At 36.3% G+C, this 18712-nt stretch overlaps 1 protein-coding gene across 1 annotated transcript; it reads left to right on the forward strand.

The window, feature by feature from the left end:
• The first annotated feature begins 1625 nt into the window (after nt 1-1625).
• On the forward strand, nt 1626-5441 carry LOC125680568 (BTB/POZ domain-containing protein 6-B-like). The gene is made up of 3 exons (XM_056153436.1): nt 1626-1631; nt 2026-2477; nt 4079-5441. Exons 1-3 carry the CDS (start codon nt 1626-1628, stop codon nt 5193-5195), a joined length of 1575 nt encoding a protein of 524 aa, XP_056009411.1. The 3' UTR covers nt 5196-5441.
• Nucleotides 5442-18712: the final 13271 nt, after the last annotated feature.

The raw sequence follows: 18712 nt of genomic DNA on the forward strand, positions 1-18712 counted from the left end.
CCCTCAGATACAATACAAATGGAAAATATACAATTCAAATGAAAAATTATACAACACAAATGGAAAATTATATCTTGCTCAATTTCAACATGATACAGACTAAAACTTGACCATTGAAATCTAAATAAACAGTCCCTCGGATACATCATACAATACAATATGAATGGAAAATATGAAATGTTAACTTTGTTATTTAAAGCATCCTAATTGTGCACACACAAATTGGCACATTTTACTTGAAGAAAAACTTGAAATGTCATATATGATAGATGATAACCAACTTCGTAAACAATAGCAGATAGCTCGATCTTTGTTTACACAACAAATAATGAACTCTATAATGAGCTTCTGTCACATGTACTGCATTTAAGATTTGTGTTTAAGGTGGCATATAGGCCCGATGGACCGGGTGTTTGATTTATTTTTACACTATCTGTTAACATAATGTTTTTGAATATACACATGTCACTATAAATAAATAAACTACTCCTACTATTTGTATAACTGTGATGATGTGTGAAACCTTACACACATGTAAACACATTAGACAGTAAATTATGTTCATTGAATGTGAAAAACAAATTGTGGGGGAACTCGTAAATCGGTCCCCCTTAAAATGCAGGCGTTACCAAATTCAAAAAAATATATAAAACTTTTATATGTACAATTAAGTTTCTGAATAATTTTCAAAAAGCGATCGAAGGTACCGTCATGAGAGCACCTTTCCGTTTCATCGACTGACTACTATATCGAGGTGTTTTTTTTCCCATTTGTATATAATTCTTACACTCACATATTATTTTTAAGATTATATATAAAAATATTAATTAGAATTTATATTTATCATAAAGCAATATCCACTACTACTGAAGAAGATTATAGCAGTTGGTGATTATCTGTAATAAATGCTTAAAAGATACAATTTATATACGTACAAAAAGAATTAGTAACACGTAATTTTGTACTAGAGTATCAACATTATTACTCTTTTACATTTATTTTGGTTCTTTTTTTTTTTAATGCCTAGCTTGATAAGCAACATATCATTTTCCCAGTTAGACATAATCCACAGAATTTTTCTTAATTATTTTTAGCAATATCCTAAAAAAAAAACCAAAAGAAAAACCCCATGTCTATCACGTTTATATAAAGGGACACTCAATAAGTAAATGAATCTCATCTTCCACACAATTCATGTATACACTTTCTACAAATTCCTTCATTTCTTTCAAGAATGATTTTCTGTCCCTCCGTCTTTGTAAGTTTTTCACATTTCTTAGATTAAGTGCGTTTATTTTAAATTTACAAATAATTTTTCTTTGTTCAAAACTTTTAAAAATATTCCAAAAACTCTTTTTATGTAGAAATATGTTGTAAGTTTACCGGATAGACAACCCTCTTCTCTTTTCATAGGCCAGTACTGTAGGAAATCCGCTCTCTTTTCCCCCCAGTTGTTTCTTTAAAGTTGTTGGTTTCGTTGATTTACATCCCCATCTTCTTACATAAATATACTTTACATTTGAAAACCAACTATTTGTATTACAACTGTCCAAGATAATGCTTTTTTTTTTATATATATATATATACATTGTATAACAAAAAGATCTCGAGCATGCCCTAAGTCTATGCCAGTAAGAGAAAGTTGTTATAATATTAGATTAAAATATTTATTGGTGTCTACCTAGCTCTGATAAAACTGCATATTGGTACTTTTCATCCTTGATCCAACGATAAATTTACGAAATTTCATATGAAGATTTTCAGTCTCCCAATCTTTGAATGGTTCATTTAAACATTTATCTTTGCCTTGTCACGGTATCGACAGTATGTTGTGACAGTATGTACCCGATATTTCTGACCTATGGTCAAATAGATATGCAGTAAAATTTTGATGGGTGGATCTGTTGATTCTCTATTTTAAATGATGGGTTTAATGCTTTGATATTCAAATAAAACCTTGCCTTAATGAAAGAACCAGAAATGGAGAGTATCATACGTAAGAATTTATAATCTATACTATATTAGTCGGGATCGAGATTCCATAACTATTATGTGTATATTGACTCATTAAAATTACAGACGAAATGGTGCACTGTCGCAGATTATGTTGATCAGGTTCTAAGTGAAACTCGAATTTGTTTACGAAACTGTAACATTCATTTTAAGATTAAGAATATGGAGAATGTGAGTACAAGTAGCACTTCTAACAGTGACAGCATGGAACAGTCAGTCAGTAAAGATCACGGCACGATGCAAGACTCGCTGGCAGCTTTGTTCAACAACAATGAGCTGTCCGACACCTGCTTTAAGTTTCCGAACGAGTCATCACCAGAGAAAACTGTCTTGATGGCACATAAACTGATTCTTGCCATCAGAAGTCCCGTTTTTAAAGCTATGTTTTACGGCACCCTGCAGGAAGTGGGTCAGGATGTCGCTATTGAGGACATCTCTTACGACATATTTCAATCTTTATTGAGGTATTAGTCATATTTCATATATATACCCTTATTAGCACTGGAATTTAATCATTCATTCTTTTCATTACAGTATTCTTTTGCAGTGTTCCGGATCACATTTTCATTAACGATTGCTAGCTGACGGTATAATCCACGAAGATAATTTAGCTAGGTTTCAATCTTATGAGAAGATCAAAAGTTCCATGACCGAGCTCATAGGTCAGTTCAAAATTCCGAATCATGGACATGATTGAGATGTTTGAAATGACTGCAGACGATTGATCTGATCCGACATTCAGTCTGTCAAATTAGACACTTTTTTTTGTTTTTACGTTATATTCAACAAAATTCAAAGCTTCACCTATTCTAAATTAAGATAAAACAATAATCAGAAGTGTCTGTTTATGATATTATACATTTATTGCATGATAGTGAGGGAGATATGAAGATTTATTCACCCAAGAAAAATCATATTCCCCGAGGGGAATATGATTTTTCCTGGGTGAATAAATCATCATATCTCCCTCACTATCATGCAATAAATTGTTTATTATACCGAAACAAAGCAAGACTACAAAACTGCATTTGAAATTGGAGTCCGCTCATTATATGTAGCTGAGATCGCCCTAACGGTAACACCGCGCCGTCAACGTATTAGAAGGTACAAACAACGAAATATAGTGATATGATAACCAGTTTCTGTATTTCCATTCTCGTTGAATGCTGATGTACTTGCTTGTTTTTGTATCAACCAAAATCAGGCGATTTTAAAACTGTATATCAGAGACCCGCATATTTTGTGCCTAACGAACTATGAAAAGTAGAATGTCTCGGACTTATTGTGACGTCATAATACACTTCGTCTACTTTGACGTTAAATTTATGGAAAATGCACGAAGCTGCCCAAGGGGCTAAATATGATAGGGAGATATGATGATTGAAAGGGAGATATGAAGTTTTGTCATCCCTGGCACATGGCTGTCTAGACCAATCAGATTACGCGTTGCATAGAATTCTCATACTGAGGTATAATAAAACGTTATATTTACACTGTCCCAATTTTCTAATATTAGGCCTTAAAATGTATTTTACGAGCGGAAGGGGGGGGGGGGGTCCATTTTAATTATCGGGAAAAACATGGGGTTTGTGTTTGGAAAAAAAAAGTGTGCTTATTATATCTAGCACTACTACTATAAATTCAAGAGTGCCTCTAATATGAACTGAAGTACTAAGAGAGAAAGAAGAATCCGACCTATCTACCCTATTTCTGAAAGCATTTGTAATAGGAATCACACAATTAATGTGGTTGGGGGGGGGGGGGGGGGGGTGACCTCTTCCTATGTTGGTAACTTTCAATTTAGATCAAATAAGAATTATGCTCCTCGAATTAGCGTTGAGTTTAATAAGGGGAATACTAATGTCTAGAATCAAAATTGCGTTAGCAAATTACTAACATACTAGTACCTCAGTGCTCATAATAGAAGTTTACGCTTCAAACTCTGCAATAACTAAAACATTGAATAGTTTTCTTGTAAACATGTATGTCCACCACTACACGTATTTGCTAGCACTGCATGGACCTTTTGATATAATGTGATTTTTTCGCACCATTGCTATTACAGGTTCATATACACAGACAGGATAAAGCTGGAAGGTGATACTGTCATTCCAACTCTGCACGCTGCACAAAAATACCAGATCCCATCTTTGGTCAATCAGTGCCAGTCTTTTCTAGAGGCTGCTGTCGATTGTGATAATGCTTGCATTATTTTCAGTCAGGCCAGTTTGTTTGATCTGAAAGAACTTGAGACAAATGTACTAAGATTCATAGAATTCAACACCACAGAGTGCTTGCAGTCAGATGGTTTTCTGTCGTTGAGCAGAGATAACTTGCGAGAAGTTCTTAAGAATGGAAAATTCTGTACCTCAGAAGAAAATGTTGTCAAGGCTACCCTTCATTGGGCAGAAGAAGAATGCAAGCGAGGAGAATTGGACCTCACTGGAGAAAACATAAGAAATGCTTTAGGAGATAATCTGTACTTGCTAAGAGTACCCTTGCTTTCTCTGGAAACATTTTCACGTCTCTTTGTAGCATCAGGTATCTTAAATGAGAAAGAACAGCTGGATTTGTACAAATATTTCACTCTAGACACATTTGAGGGAGGTGCGCAAAAATTTCAAAGAGTAGCTAGATTTGAGAATGCTCCAGAAGAAGTGAAAGTCCAGACGTTGTATGGAGCTCTGGGACAAAGAACAGCGGGACTTGTTTGCAAGCAGAAGATTTCCCTAAAATCCAGATTTCCAGTTAAGTTGTGTCAAATTAAACTCCTACCTTTCCCAAATAAATCACTCGATGCCAATTTCTACCAATATCACATGCATAATTCACATAAATCGGAGCAAGGTCCAGAGATAAAAATCATCGTTCTGGAACAAGTTGAAGGAGAAGAGAAAACTCAGACAATTTATGAAGGACTGAAAACATCTACAAACCTGGCACCGGTCCCTCTGGATTACGTTTTCTCAGCTGACCCTCATTCCAAATTTCAGCTTGTTGTCTCTGTCAGCTCTAAATGTAGAACCTGTGGTGTTGCTACGGCGCCATTCTACCAAACCATTGTAAAAGAAGCAGGCCTTACTAAATTTATTCCAAAGCGTATTTCTGTATCCAATGAGGCTGTGGATATGATTCTACAAGGCCAAAACTTGATTGATACTATGACCTTTATGAAAGTGTGACACAAAAAAATGTGATGATACAGCTACTCTGGTTTGACTAGATTAACGTAATGTCCGTGTAAGGGCTTATTACCAACGGAAACACCATGACGGTTTGACCTTATTTATTCATCATAAACAAAATGAAAATGTGGATGTCACCAGTCTTCACGTATATATTCATAGAAAAGGCACCGTAGCTGTGCATATCAAGAAGTTAAAGAAGATTTTACATTTTGAATGTTGTATTAAATGTGTTCTGGCAAACGTCTCAGTATTTTCACTTCTTCGGTATCACATGGCATAACGCATATCTTGCCATTGATTTGTACCATTTCTGCAAATCTAACAAGAGTAGCTTAAGTTTTATACACAAAACTTTTCTATTTCCGTTTTGGTGACATTAATCTTACATTTTTATCCATTAAGTTACGAAGTCAGATCTGCGTGCGAATTACTATATCATATATCAATCTGTGTTGAGGTTTCCTCGTATCCATGAAAAAACGTTATTTCCAGTGCGCCAAAACTGGTTAGTGTACATAGGTTTCAAAGGAATATTCATTTAAGAAATATAATTAAATTTTGAAATTATATGAAGGCATGAACTACGACACTTTACGCCAGCATCAGCGCTTCATGAGAAATATACAGAAGCGTTGCTGTTCATAGTTAGTTCGTCTAGTATCATTTATGTTTTATTCTGATTAATCAGAGCCTTGCTTGTTTTGCAGTCAAACTTCTAAAAATAGGCAATGCCTGAACATGTCTAATCCATTTATGTTTATACACAATAATATATTGTTTGAATTAATGAAGGTGACATAAAATACCACAATTAAAGTTTGTTTAAACCAAATTTTCATCTCCTGTTCATAGTTTGCGATAAATAGTTTGATAAATACATGTAATTCAATTACTATTTGTATATGACGCACATTCTCCCTAAAGAGCTTACTTAAAATATTAAATGAGTTGATTCCAAACGTTTTCGTCATAAATTGTATGAGTCATGTATGTAAGTAAATTTTGCCACCCCCACTCTTTTTTTTCTTTTTTTTTTTTAGCTCACCTGATACCCCCTTCAAAGGGGAGATAAACACAAAAATGAAAAAATAGGATGGGGTCATTTAAAAATCTCAAGCACAATTGGGCCAGAGGAGATGAAATTTACATGAAAGCTTCCTGACATAGCACATATTCAAGTTTGTGGAAAATCATGCACCCACCTACCCCCGAGTAGGATTTGGCCACAGTAGGGAATCAAAGTTTTACCTGCAGATATATAGGAAAAATCTTCTTCTCAAGAACCACTGGGCCAGGAAAGTATAGAAATATATATAAAAGCATCCTGATATTGTGTAGATTCAAGTTTGTTCAAATCATGGCCCCCCGGGGGTAGGATAGGGCCACAATAGGGGATCAAAGTTTTACATACAAATGCATAGGGAATTTTTAAAAAAAAAAATCTTCTAAAGAATCACTGGGTCAGAAAAGTTGACATTTACATGAAAGCTTCCCAACATAGTTGAGATTCAAGTTTGTTCAAATCATGGCCCCCGGGAGTAGGATGAAGACACAATCGGGAAAATCTTCTCAAGAGCCCTGGGCTAGGAAAGTACAAATTTACATAAAAGCTTTCTGACTTATTGCAGATTCGAGTTTGTTAAAATCAAGGCCCCCAAGGGTAGGATGGGACCACAATAAAGGATCAAACTTTTGCATACAAATATTTAGGGAAAATCATTAAAAATCTTCCTCTGAAGAATCACTGGGCCAGAAAATTTACATAAGCATGAAAACTTCATAACATAGTGCCGATTCAAGTTTGTTATAATCATGTCCCCAAGGGTAGGATGGGGACACAATAGGGGGTCAACGTTTTATATACAAATATATAGAGAAAATCTTCAAAATCCTTTTCTCAAGAACCATTGGGCCATAGAAGTTTACATATACATGAAAGCTTCCTGACATAGTGCAGATTCTTGTTTGTAAAAATCATGGCCCCTGGGAGTAGGTTGGGGCCACAATAGGAATCAAAGTATTACATGCGAATATATAGGAAAAATCTTTAAATATGGGCCAAGGTGACTCAGGTGTGCGATGTGGCCCATGGACCTCTCGTCTTAATTACGTCTCACTCCGCAATCAAATGTAAATCAACTCTTACGAACATAGAAACAAGTATTGTCAGATTGACATTCATAATTAAAAGAAAAAGCAATAATGATACGGGAAATGCTGCTTTCTTTCATTCAATGAATAACTAAATCCTAGTGAACCCCATGCAATTGAATGTAAGAGCCAACTATATTGTTCTCAAAACACACACATATATATATATTTAATCATAAGTAGTTTCCTAAAATTTCATAACCAGGCCGTAGTTCCAGTGGGGGCAACCTCAGACTATGCCCCTGACCCGCCCGGTGTGCCTCGGGAGTTGGTATTGCTTTGTTTTAATGACATTCATTGTTCGGAGTGACTCGGGGCTCGGTATTGCTTTCATTGTTCGGAGTGACTCGGGACTCGGTATTGTTTTGTTTTAATGACATTCAATGTTCGAAGTGACTCGGGAGTCGGTATTGCTTTGTTTTAATGACATTCATTGTTCGGAGTGACTCGGGAGTCGGTATTGCTCTGTTTTAATGACATTTATTGTTCGGGGTGACCCGGGGTTCGGTATTGCTTTGTTTTAATGACATTCATTGTTCGGAGTGACTCGGGGGTCAGTATTGCTTTGTTTTAATGACATTCATTGCCCGGAGTGACAAGTTCATGCTCCTCTATTTCGCTTACACCATCAATCAGTGGTACATAATAGAATTTTTTTTTTTATAAATGATTAAAAAACAACAACGCACAATTAAGAGAGGTACATACTATAGCTACAAACAAAGGAAGATATATTATGGAGAACAAACTGCATCATGAATTTTAGTTAACAGAAAAAAAACCCAGATTTTTTAACGATTTAAAACTTGTGTGTGATATAATATCTCACTAAACTTAAGTATATTCGGCTTATTACAAAATCTGGAGTGATTTTTTTTCCCCCTGGTACTAGCGTGATTACCTAACTAATTAACTAGGCTTTTTTAAGTTTGGGCTTAGATTTAAGTCCGTATTGTGGATAATTATCGCAATATTTCGGCGAAAGAATTATTAGAATTTAAAATTATTACAAGCATAAGTTTCTGATTGTCCGGAGTGACTCTGGGGTTGGTAGTGGACCACAGTCAATGTATAAAAATAAGAATATAAAAATCCGTAACTAGAGAAAGTACCATTATCATTTCTTCACAGTGGTAGGAGTGGACCATTAATATCTTACCCCCAAAATTTCAGTCCCCGGGGGTAGGGGTCATTGATGATTCCAAACCCGATGTTTATTCACAAAGTGAAAGGTGAAGATAACGAACACTGATCAATCTCATAACTCCTACAAGCAATACAAAATAGATAGTTGAGCGAACATAGACCCCTGGACACACCAGAGGTGGGATCGGGTGCCTAGGAGGAGTAAGCATCCCCTGTCGACCGGTCACAACCACCGTGAGCCCTATATCCTGATCAGGTAAATGGAGTTATCCGCAGTCAAATTTAGTGTGCCAAGAATGGCCTAACAATCGGTAAGAAACACGTCAGACAGCATTTGACCCAATGCGAGGTTGTATTGACGAGCTAGATCGTTATAACGACCACAGAATTTGCGAAATGCTGCCTTCAATGTGTGATTCCTTATGTATAATTCTTGGGAGGGTCGGATCTCCGTAACTAGAGAGTGTACCATCACCATCTCTTCACAGTGGTAGGAGTAGACCACTAATACCCTACCCCCAAAATTTCAGTCCCCGGAGTAGGGGGTCTCCCATGATTCCATTATGTTATGTATAAAATTGGAGGGCGGATCTTCATATCTAGAGATAGTACCATCACTATTTCTTCACAGTGGTGGGAGTAGACCACTAATGCCCTACCCTCAAAATTTCATCCCCGGGGGTAGGGGTCTTTGATGATTCTGAACCCGATGTTTATTCACTGTGTGTAATGCGTTATGCATAAAAATTGGAGGATCGGATCTCCGTAACTAGAGAGAGTACCATCACCATCTCTTCACAGTGGTGGGAGTAGACCACTAATATCCTACTCCCAAAATTTCAGTCTCCGGGGTAGGGGTCTTCCATGATTCCGAAACCGATGTTTATTCACTAAGTGTAAAATTGGATTGATAGATTGATGTTTCTGCCAATTTTGGTAATCATACTTATACTCCAACTACCCTTTCAAAGGATGAAATTCTTCAAAACCATGCTTCAGTTTTAGACACATTTAATATCCCAGTCAATGGGTCGAATGAATATGAGTTACCGTACCTATACTGGATTCCTAAACTACATAAAAACCATTACAAGCAAAGATACATTGCTGGATCCAGCAAGTGCTCTACCAAGCCCTTATCTTTGCTCCTCACGAAAATTTTAACAGCTGTGAAGGAGAAGCTTCAAACTTACTGAGCGACTACATATGTTAGAAGTGGTGTTAATCAAATGTGGATTCTAAAAAATTCTAAAGAACATTTAGTAAACTTGAAATCGTAGAGTTTTTCCCAAATCAATAACATTAAAATCTATTACTTTTCAACACTATACACGACCATTCCTCACGATAAATTAAAGACTAGACTATTTGACGTGATAGACAGTTGCTTCTTCAACAAAAACGGAAATATTCATATCTAGTGATCAGTCATTCAAAAACTTACTTTGTTAAACACCACTCTGATTCCACGCACAAGTACTCTGAAGTTGAAATAAAAAATATGCTAGAGTTCCTCATTGACAATATCTTCGTGGTCTTTTGTGATCAGGTCTTCCAACAGTCCGTTGGAATTCCCATGGGCACGAATTGTGCCCCTTTGTTAGCTGACCTGTTTCTATATTCATATGAAGCAGAATTTATTCAAAAACTTCTACGTGAGAAGAAAAAAATTCCCGCTGTGGCCTTCAATTCGACATTTAGATATATCGGTGACGTTTTGTCTATTAACAATAATAACTTTCATTCCTATGTCGATTTGATATATCCATGTGAGCTCGAAATAAAGGACACCAAAGAGTCGTCCACTTTTGCTTCATACTTAGATCTTTTATTGAAGTAGACATTAACGGCAAACTGACAACTCAACTGTGTGACAAACGGGATGATTTCAGCTTTATATATTTATGTAGCAATATTCCATTATCACCTGCATATGGTGTTTATATATCTCAACTGATTCGATATGCAAGAGCTTGTTCTGCGTATAGTCAGTTTTTAAATCGAGGTAAGCTACTGACAAACAAGTTGATGGTACAGGGGTTTCAACAGTCTCGATTGAAGTCAGCATTTCGCAAATTCTATGGTCGTTATAACGATCTAGTTCGTCAATACAACCTATCATTGGGTCAAATGCTATCTGACGTGTTTCATACCGATTGTTAGCCGTTCTTGGCAAACTGATTTCGACTGCGGATAACTCCATTTACCTGATCAGGATATAGGGCTCACGTCTGGTGTGACCGGTCAACAGGGGATGCTTACTCCTCCTAGGCATCCGATCCCACCTCTGGTGTGTCCAGGGGTCCGTGTTTACCCAACTATCTATTTTGTATTGCTTATAGGAGTTATGAGATTGATCACTGTTCGTTATCTTCACCTTTCATACTTGCGATAATTTTGCGGTGCATTTACAAGGTGGACAAAAGTCGAAAATCGGACCATACAACATTAATTAAAACGAAAATGACATTTCTTCTGCAAATTTATTATATTAAATACTATGAAGGAGAAACTTAAGACGCATTGTGCGACAATATATACAAGAAGTGTTGTAAATGGAATGAGAATCCTAAAACAGTTCAAAGAACTTTTAGTAAATTCTAAATCGGAAAACTTTCCCCAAATCAACAGCATCAACACTTACAAATTTTCAACATTTTACACCACCATTCCTCACAATAAATTAAAGACATCATAACCAGTTGCTACATGCATTTCTATAAAAATATCTTGTGCTCAGTCTTCCAAAATGTTTACTTTGTTTAACACCATCCTGAAACTCTGAAGTTGATATTGAAAAGATGCTGGAGTCCTCTTGACAATATTTACGTAGTCTTTGGTGATCAGGTCTCCCAACAATCTGTTGGAAGTCCCATGCGCACAAATAACTAGCTGACCTGTTTTTTATTCTGGTGAGGAAGAATTTATTCAAAAGATTCTACACGAGAAAAACAAATCTTGCTGTAACTTTCAACTCGACATTTAGATATATCGACGACGAATTGCCGATTAACAATACTTATTTCCTTTCATATGTACATTCTATATATCCCAGTGAACTAAAAATTAAAGACACCACAGAGTCTTCCATATCTGCTTCTTATTTGGACATATGTTGTGGGCAAGCTAGCAACTCAATTTTATGACAAACGGGATGACTTCTCCTTCGTCAACTAATTCCCATATTTATGTAGGAACTTTCTATTATCACCTGCATGTGCTGTTTATCTCTCGACTGATTCGATACTCGAGAGCATGCTCTGTGTATGATAATTTTTAAATCGAGGCAGGTTACTGAGAAATATGTTGATGTTACAGAGGTTTCAACTGTCGCGTTTAAAGTCAGCATTTCGCAAATTATATGGGAGTTATAATGATCTAATTTGCAAATACAAGCTATGACTAGGTCGAATGGTGTCTGATGTGTAACATACCAATTGTTAGACCGTTCTTTACATACTAATGTTGACTACGTATTACTCCGTTTACCTGATCAAGATATATAGGTCTCACAATGGGTGTGACCGGTCAACGGGATGCTTACTCTTCCTAGGCACCTAATTGAATTCTCGTATGTTCATGGGTCCGTGTATACCCTCATCTTAATTTTGTATCTTTTATAGAATTTATGAGATTGATCACTATTTGCTATCTTCACGTGTTCATACTATGTTATCATCATGGACATGTTTCATCTTAAGGATGAATGACACACCAGATGTGGATTAAAATTGGAGGATATTTACAATGATATTTGGAAATTGAAAACTTTCAATTTTACTTTACCTAGTCAAAACATGAAAACATGCCATTTTAGTAGAAAGTAATCTGGAAAAAAATTAAAATCCATGCTGAACTCGAATTTGCGATCTACAGATCAGCAGTCGACACTTTAACTGACTGTGCTTCCCAGCTAGACAATTAAATTTGAAATAAATATACAAATATTGCTGATACTTATATTTTCATTCATGTTTTAAAAGGAAGTCAGCCGTTATGAGGATGCAGTATATCTCCTTAACAAAGCCTTGTGTAGTTTCCGAGAACACTTCTGCACTTTTAGAGATGCTATACTTTCATCCTTAAAATGTTTTATCTTAATTATCTGTGTAGTTCCGGACAAAAAAAGTGTCAGGGGATAAAAGAATACTAACTATAGTGTTAATTGGAACAGGGACAGTTAAGGATTTTCTCCAAACATCCACCATTTAAAAAGTGGTGTAATTTATTTTAGTAAGTTCCAACGAAGCATTCAATTCACGGGCTCTTTAAATCATCGCAGGTTAAGGATGCTTCCGAATCATGCCGTCATGCAATATCGCGTAAGCCTGTTATATCTATATGTATTATAACCGTTGCCGTGCATATAGGTAGTAAACTGGCATGCAATACGCTTTAGTACCCAAATGAAATATGCAATTCATCACTATTCAGGGGAAGAGAGGGGAGAGGGCCACCCCTCTCCGCCCCCTCATGTAAGAAGTCAAGTTCATGAGAAGGACCAACATCTTCATGGAACTTTACAATATTTACGCTATGGAGTTGATGCGACTAGAAGTAGAAATCCTCGTCCGTAATGTCACTCAAATGACTGTCCAGTGTACATTGGTGACTGTGTTTCTATATATTCCGATTCATTGTCCTTATTATAGGAACTTCTTCATAACTGTAGTCATCTACACCAATGCCTGACGGTGACCCAACGGACAACAAAACTGAGCCTGTATCGCTTTCAGCGCTATACTCCATGATTAAATTATGCGCTGTTTATGTTACAGACATGACAACGTAACAAGAAATGGATATATTTAGTCAAAACAACTCATTTGACATACTTGTACTGAAGTTATTTTTCTTTAAATTCTAACAGATTATTATTGCAAATAAAGGGAAAAATCATAATCTAAACGCTAACACTTTTAAATGAGTATACTTACTTACATCTAACACACACTGACAACTCGCTCGTAATGATTAACTTATAAAAATGTACATTTTAGTCCTTTCCATAGCCTACATCATATTTATTGCCTATTCATCTAATGGAAATATACATTTATACCTTTTTTAATTCATGCATGTGAGACACTCAAATGTAAACAAAACTTTATTCTTTTAGATTATATAATACATGTATGTGAAAAAGAAAGAGAGAAAAAAATCCTGTGCGCTTTAGCCATTTTTCACACACATATACTTAGGCTGAATGCGGACATGTACGTGAGAAAAAAAAAGAGAGAGAAAAAAACCCACAAATCCCGTGCGCATTATACCACCTTCACACTCAAGGATTTTTCTTACGAGTCCTTACGGATCTCAGACTCGTAGTCAATCACAAGCATTCGTAAATCATTCGTCGGTATCCATGTCTAAATTGTAACAATCCGTGTACTTTTACGGATTCGTGGAATACGTAAGGATCCGTAAGAAAAATCCGTGAATGTGAAGGTACCATTAGCCATTGCTCACACACATATACTTAGGCTGAAGGCAGACACGCTTACATAGGGAAATAAATGTACATTGTATTTAGGTTGTAAAACGGAAGTTCTAATTCATCAAACAAACAAAAACCCAATCACAGATTTACCGTTATAAATTTATTTACTTTTCCCACGTAAATATAGTTATGTATCGTTATATAATCTATTTGCGCAATACACACGCATGCTAATGTCAAATGACGTCAAAGTGCATTTTTATCGCGTTTAACTTGTAAAATGCATTAGTTTCATGAAGAAATAGGTCTATGACACTTGCCCGTACCTAAATATGACCGTAAGAAAAAATTAATCAGATGTTTCAACCTTTCCGAATATGATATACGTTTTTTTAAATATTGTGTTTTTTAGAAAAGATTTTTACTAACAGAATATAACACAATTTTTGTCATTTCGGCTTAATTTTCCTACTTTCCGGTAACGCTGTGCGATTTTAAATGCATGTTTTCGACTAGTTCCCAACATCGCACAGAAAAACTTTGAGTAGAAAAATTGTTTAGTTTTTACCCTACTTTTAGAAAATATTATTTGTTTAATTATATTCCAATTATTAACAACTATTACCAATTTTATCCCGTCGGCACATAAAAGGCGTCAAAAGGAGTCACTGGGCGTTAAAGGGTTAACTTAAATTTACTAACAAAGGAATAGAAGCCGTTAACGTAAGCAACATAACAAAGTTCAGTCTTGTATTCCATCATATTTCTGGTTCCGGTATACACCCTGTATTTCTTGTATACTTCTCTCATATCTACGTATGTAAGATACAGATATTCTATGAAAGAAAGGTATGTAAGATTATAAGACTCTCTTATGAGTAGCCATGAAATATAAGGTGATTCCACCCGAGGGTTGCAAAAAAGCTGTGAAACCCGAGGCTTTGCCGAGGGTTTTACCGCTTTTTTGCAACCCCGAGGGTGGAATCACCTTAATATTTCATGGCAACTCATAAGAGAGTATTTTTCTCTCATATTTCTAGAGTTTTCCGTTTTCCTTGTGCCTAGCGACGCCATTTTGAGAATTTTTCAATTAATTAATATTTCGCTGTACATTGAAAATAACACCAGAATCGAATTCTACGACCTTCATTTTGGCAACTACGTTGCCGACAAAAAATCGGCCGACGAGTGTATGTGAATTGTATTAGAGTTATTCCTCTTTGAATAAATCAATAATCAAGGTGATGCGTGACGTAACTCGACAGTCCATCAGCGCGAAACATTTTGACAGACCTAATCAGAATATGAATCCACAACTGCACGTTTTTTTCTTAGAGGAGCATTGATATTGATATTAATTGAGCAGTTATTTAATGACGAGTTTGTGAAGAGAGATTCCAAGTGGTTTTTCTTGGTGAATATGGGCATGGCTATTCTTTCGTTTTCCACGCGTGCAAGGACTCGAGTCTCATGGACATTGAAGGCACTTATTTCACCTGAGACACGGACAGTAGACGTTGACAGAGTGAATTTGGAGGTAGGCCTAGAACTAATAGACCGTGTGGGTTGGGTTTCTGTGAACTGGCATAATGCACCGGATGACATCTAGGTGTATGAGGAATTTGTGACTGTTGTTGAGTGTGCAGTAATTGTTCAAGGAATGTGTATTTTTGTGTCCGGTCACATACACCTCGATATTATCAGGGACATTACAATCTGTCATTTTTTGTACAAGAGCTTTGCAGACGCTAGTGTTCGTCAATCGAGGGGTATTCCCAATCGAGACGAGGTAAGTTGCAAGCTAGTTGTGTATTGATTATGACGTCACGGGATATGTAAGATAAACGTCACGTGATATGAAAGATAGAAATATCTTACATACCTTTCTTTCATAGAATATCTGTATCTTACATACGTAGATATGAGAGAAATTTCTATCTTTCATATCACGTGACGTTTATCTTACATATCCCGTGACGTCATAATCAATACACAACTAGCTTGCAACTTACCTCGCCTCGATTGACGAACACTAGCGTCTGCAAAGCTCTAGTACAAAAAATGACAGATTGTACAAATGTCCCTGATAATCTCCAGGTGTATGTGACCGGACACAAAAGTACACATTCCTTGAACAATTACCGCACACTCAACAATAGTCACAAATTCCTCGTACACTTATGTCATCCTGTGCATTAGGCCCTATGTCAGTTCACAGAAACCCAGCCCACACGGTCTATTACTTCTAGGCCTACCTCCACATTCACTCTGTCAACGTCTACTGTCCGTGTCTCAGGTGAAATAAGTGCCTTCAATGTCCATGAGACTCGAGTTCTTGCACGCGTGGAAAACGAAAGTCTAGCCATGTCATGTCCATAATTATATCCACCAACAAAAACCACTTGAAATCTCTCTTCACACACTCGTCATTAAATAACTGCTCATCAATGCTCCTCTAATAAAAAAAAAACGTGCAGTTGTGGATTCATATTCTGATTAGGTCTGTCAAAATGTTTCGCGCTGATGGACTGTCGAGTTACGTCACGCATCACCCTGATTATTGATTTATTCAAAGAGGAATAACTCTAATACAATTCACATACACTCGTCGGCCGATTTTTTGTCGGCAACGTAGTTGCCAAAATGAGGGTCGTAGAATTCGATTCTGGTGTCATTTTTAATGTACAGCAAAAAATTAATTAATTGGGAATTTCTCAAAATGGCGTCGCTAGGCACAAAGAAAACGGAAAACTCTAGAAATATGAGAGAAAAATACTCTCTTATGAGTTGCCATGAAATATTAAGGTGATTCCACCCTCGGGGTTGCAAAAAAGCGGTAAAACCCTCGGCAAAGCCTCGGGTTTCACAGCTTTTTTGCAACCCTCGGGTAGAATCACCTTATATTTCATGGCTACTCATAAGAGAGTCTTATATTCTTCTATCGCATCCAAAGATTTTGAGGATGAATGCTACACCATACAAAATTGATTTGGATGAAAAGTGGAGACTATGTACAATATTTGGAAATTGAAAACTTTCAAATTTGGTTTATTTAATCAAAAATGCAATTTAGTAGAAAGTAATCTAAAAAAAAAATGAAAACCCTGGATTCGAACTCATGATCTACAGTTTAGCTAGGCCATAAAATCTAAAAGGAATAGGCAAATATTACTGATATTTATAGCTTCATTCATGTTTTAATAAGAAATCAACCATTATGACGATGTTGTGCACCTACTTTTAAAATTACAAACTTTACAGTGCATAGATAAACATAATCCACCTACGTGTTCTTATTATTCGTCTTTTTTCAACTATACGAGCATAGTCCAGCTGGACATGTCATTACTGGTGATGTCGTTGAAGTTGAAAATGACACCTTGAAATTAATTATCAAAGTCCCGTATTATGCACATCAAAACAAAAGTGCGTACCATCTATCTTTCTGTTTGTAGTAAGCCAGAAGTGATCAAAGAAATAGATAGGTTACACAAGTTAGGTGTTGGGTTCAACCGACAAAACTTGTAACAACATTGTTTTTGTTTGTAAGACGCATAATTACAACTGTATATTAAACAAACTTTAATTCCACATTTGGTAATCCTACTTATTATCCAAGTTCTCTTTCAAAAGATGAAATTCTTCAAAATGACGGTTCAGTTGTAAACACATTTTAATGGATATCAGTCACCATACTATACTGGATACCTAACCTTCACAAAAACCATTACAAACATGGATAAATTGCTGGATCCAGTAAATGTTCTACCAAGCTTCAATCTTTCCTCCTCACGAAAATATTAACTGCTGTCAAGGATAAACTTTAGATGTATTGTGCCACAACATATGGAAGAAGTGGTGTAAATCAAATTTGGATTCTAAAAATTTCGGGGGGGGGGGGGACTTTTTGGTAAAATTGGAATCACACAAAACTTTTCTCAAAGCAACAACATCAAAACGTATGATTTTTAACATTTTACACCATCATTCCTCACAATGAATTAAAGGCTAGGCTTTTTGATACCATTGCAACGAAAAGGTGAAGATAACGAACAATGATCAAACTCATAACTCCTATAAAGAGTTTGGTAAACGCGGACCCAGGGACATACGAGAAGTTCAATCAGGTGCCTAGGAAGAGTAGGCATCACCTGTTGACTGGTCACACTCGTTGTGAGCCCTAAATCTTGATCAGGTAAACGGAGTAATCTGTAGTCAAAATCAGTGTTTAAAGAACGGCCTAACAATTGGTATGAAACACGTCATACAGGATTTGACCCAATGACAGGTTGCATTGGTAAACTGGATCGTTATAACGACCATAGATTTGCGAAATTCTGACTGAGACTGTTGAATCTCCTGTAACATCAACATATTTGTCAATAGCCTGCCTTATTGCGTTATCAGGTAGAACGCTGTCTGATGTATATCATTCCAATTCTTAGACCGTTCTTTACATACTAATTTTGATTACGGATTACTCCGTTTACCTGTTACATGCATAGTTCATAGGTATAATCGGTCAACAGGGCGTACTTACTCCTGATAACAACCCCATCCCACCTCTGGGGTGTCCAGGAGTCCGTGTTTCTCCCACTCTTTATTTTTGTATTCTTTATAGGATTTGTGTGATTGACCCCTGTTCGTTATTTTCGCGTATTGCATTTTCAACATATGATCAACTAAGTTCCACCCTGGGACCTGAAAAATGAACTGAGGGGTATGGAAAGCCCTTTTACTATTTATTCGAAAAATAAGATATTTCTTTAAATCA

The sequence above is a fragment of the Ostrea edulis genome, chromosome 2, assembly GCF_947568905.1.
Source record: "Ostrea edulis chromosome 2, xbOstEdul1.1, whole genome shotgun sequence".
Classification (NCBI taxonomy): Eukaryota; Metazoa; Mollusca; class Bivalvia; order Ostreida; family Ostreidae; genus Ostrea; species Ostrea edulis.

Coding starts and splice junctions, on each gene's coding strand:
- LOC125680568 (XM_056153436.1), top strand. Junction 2,478..4,078: donor ATATTTCAATCTTTATTGAG/GTATTAGTCATA, acceptor TTGCTATTACAG/GTTCATATACACAGACAGGA.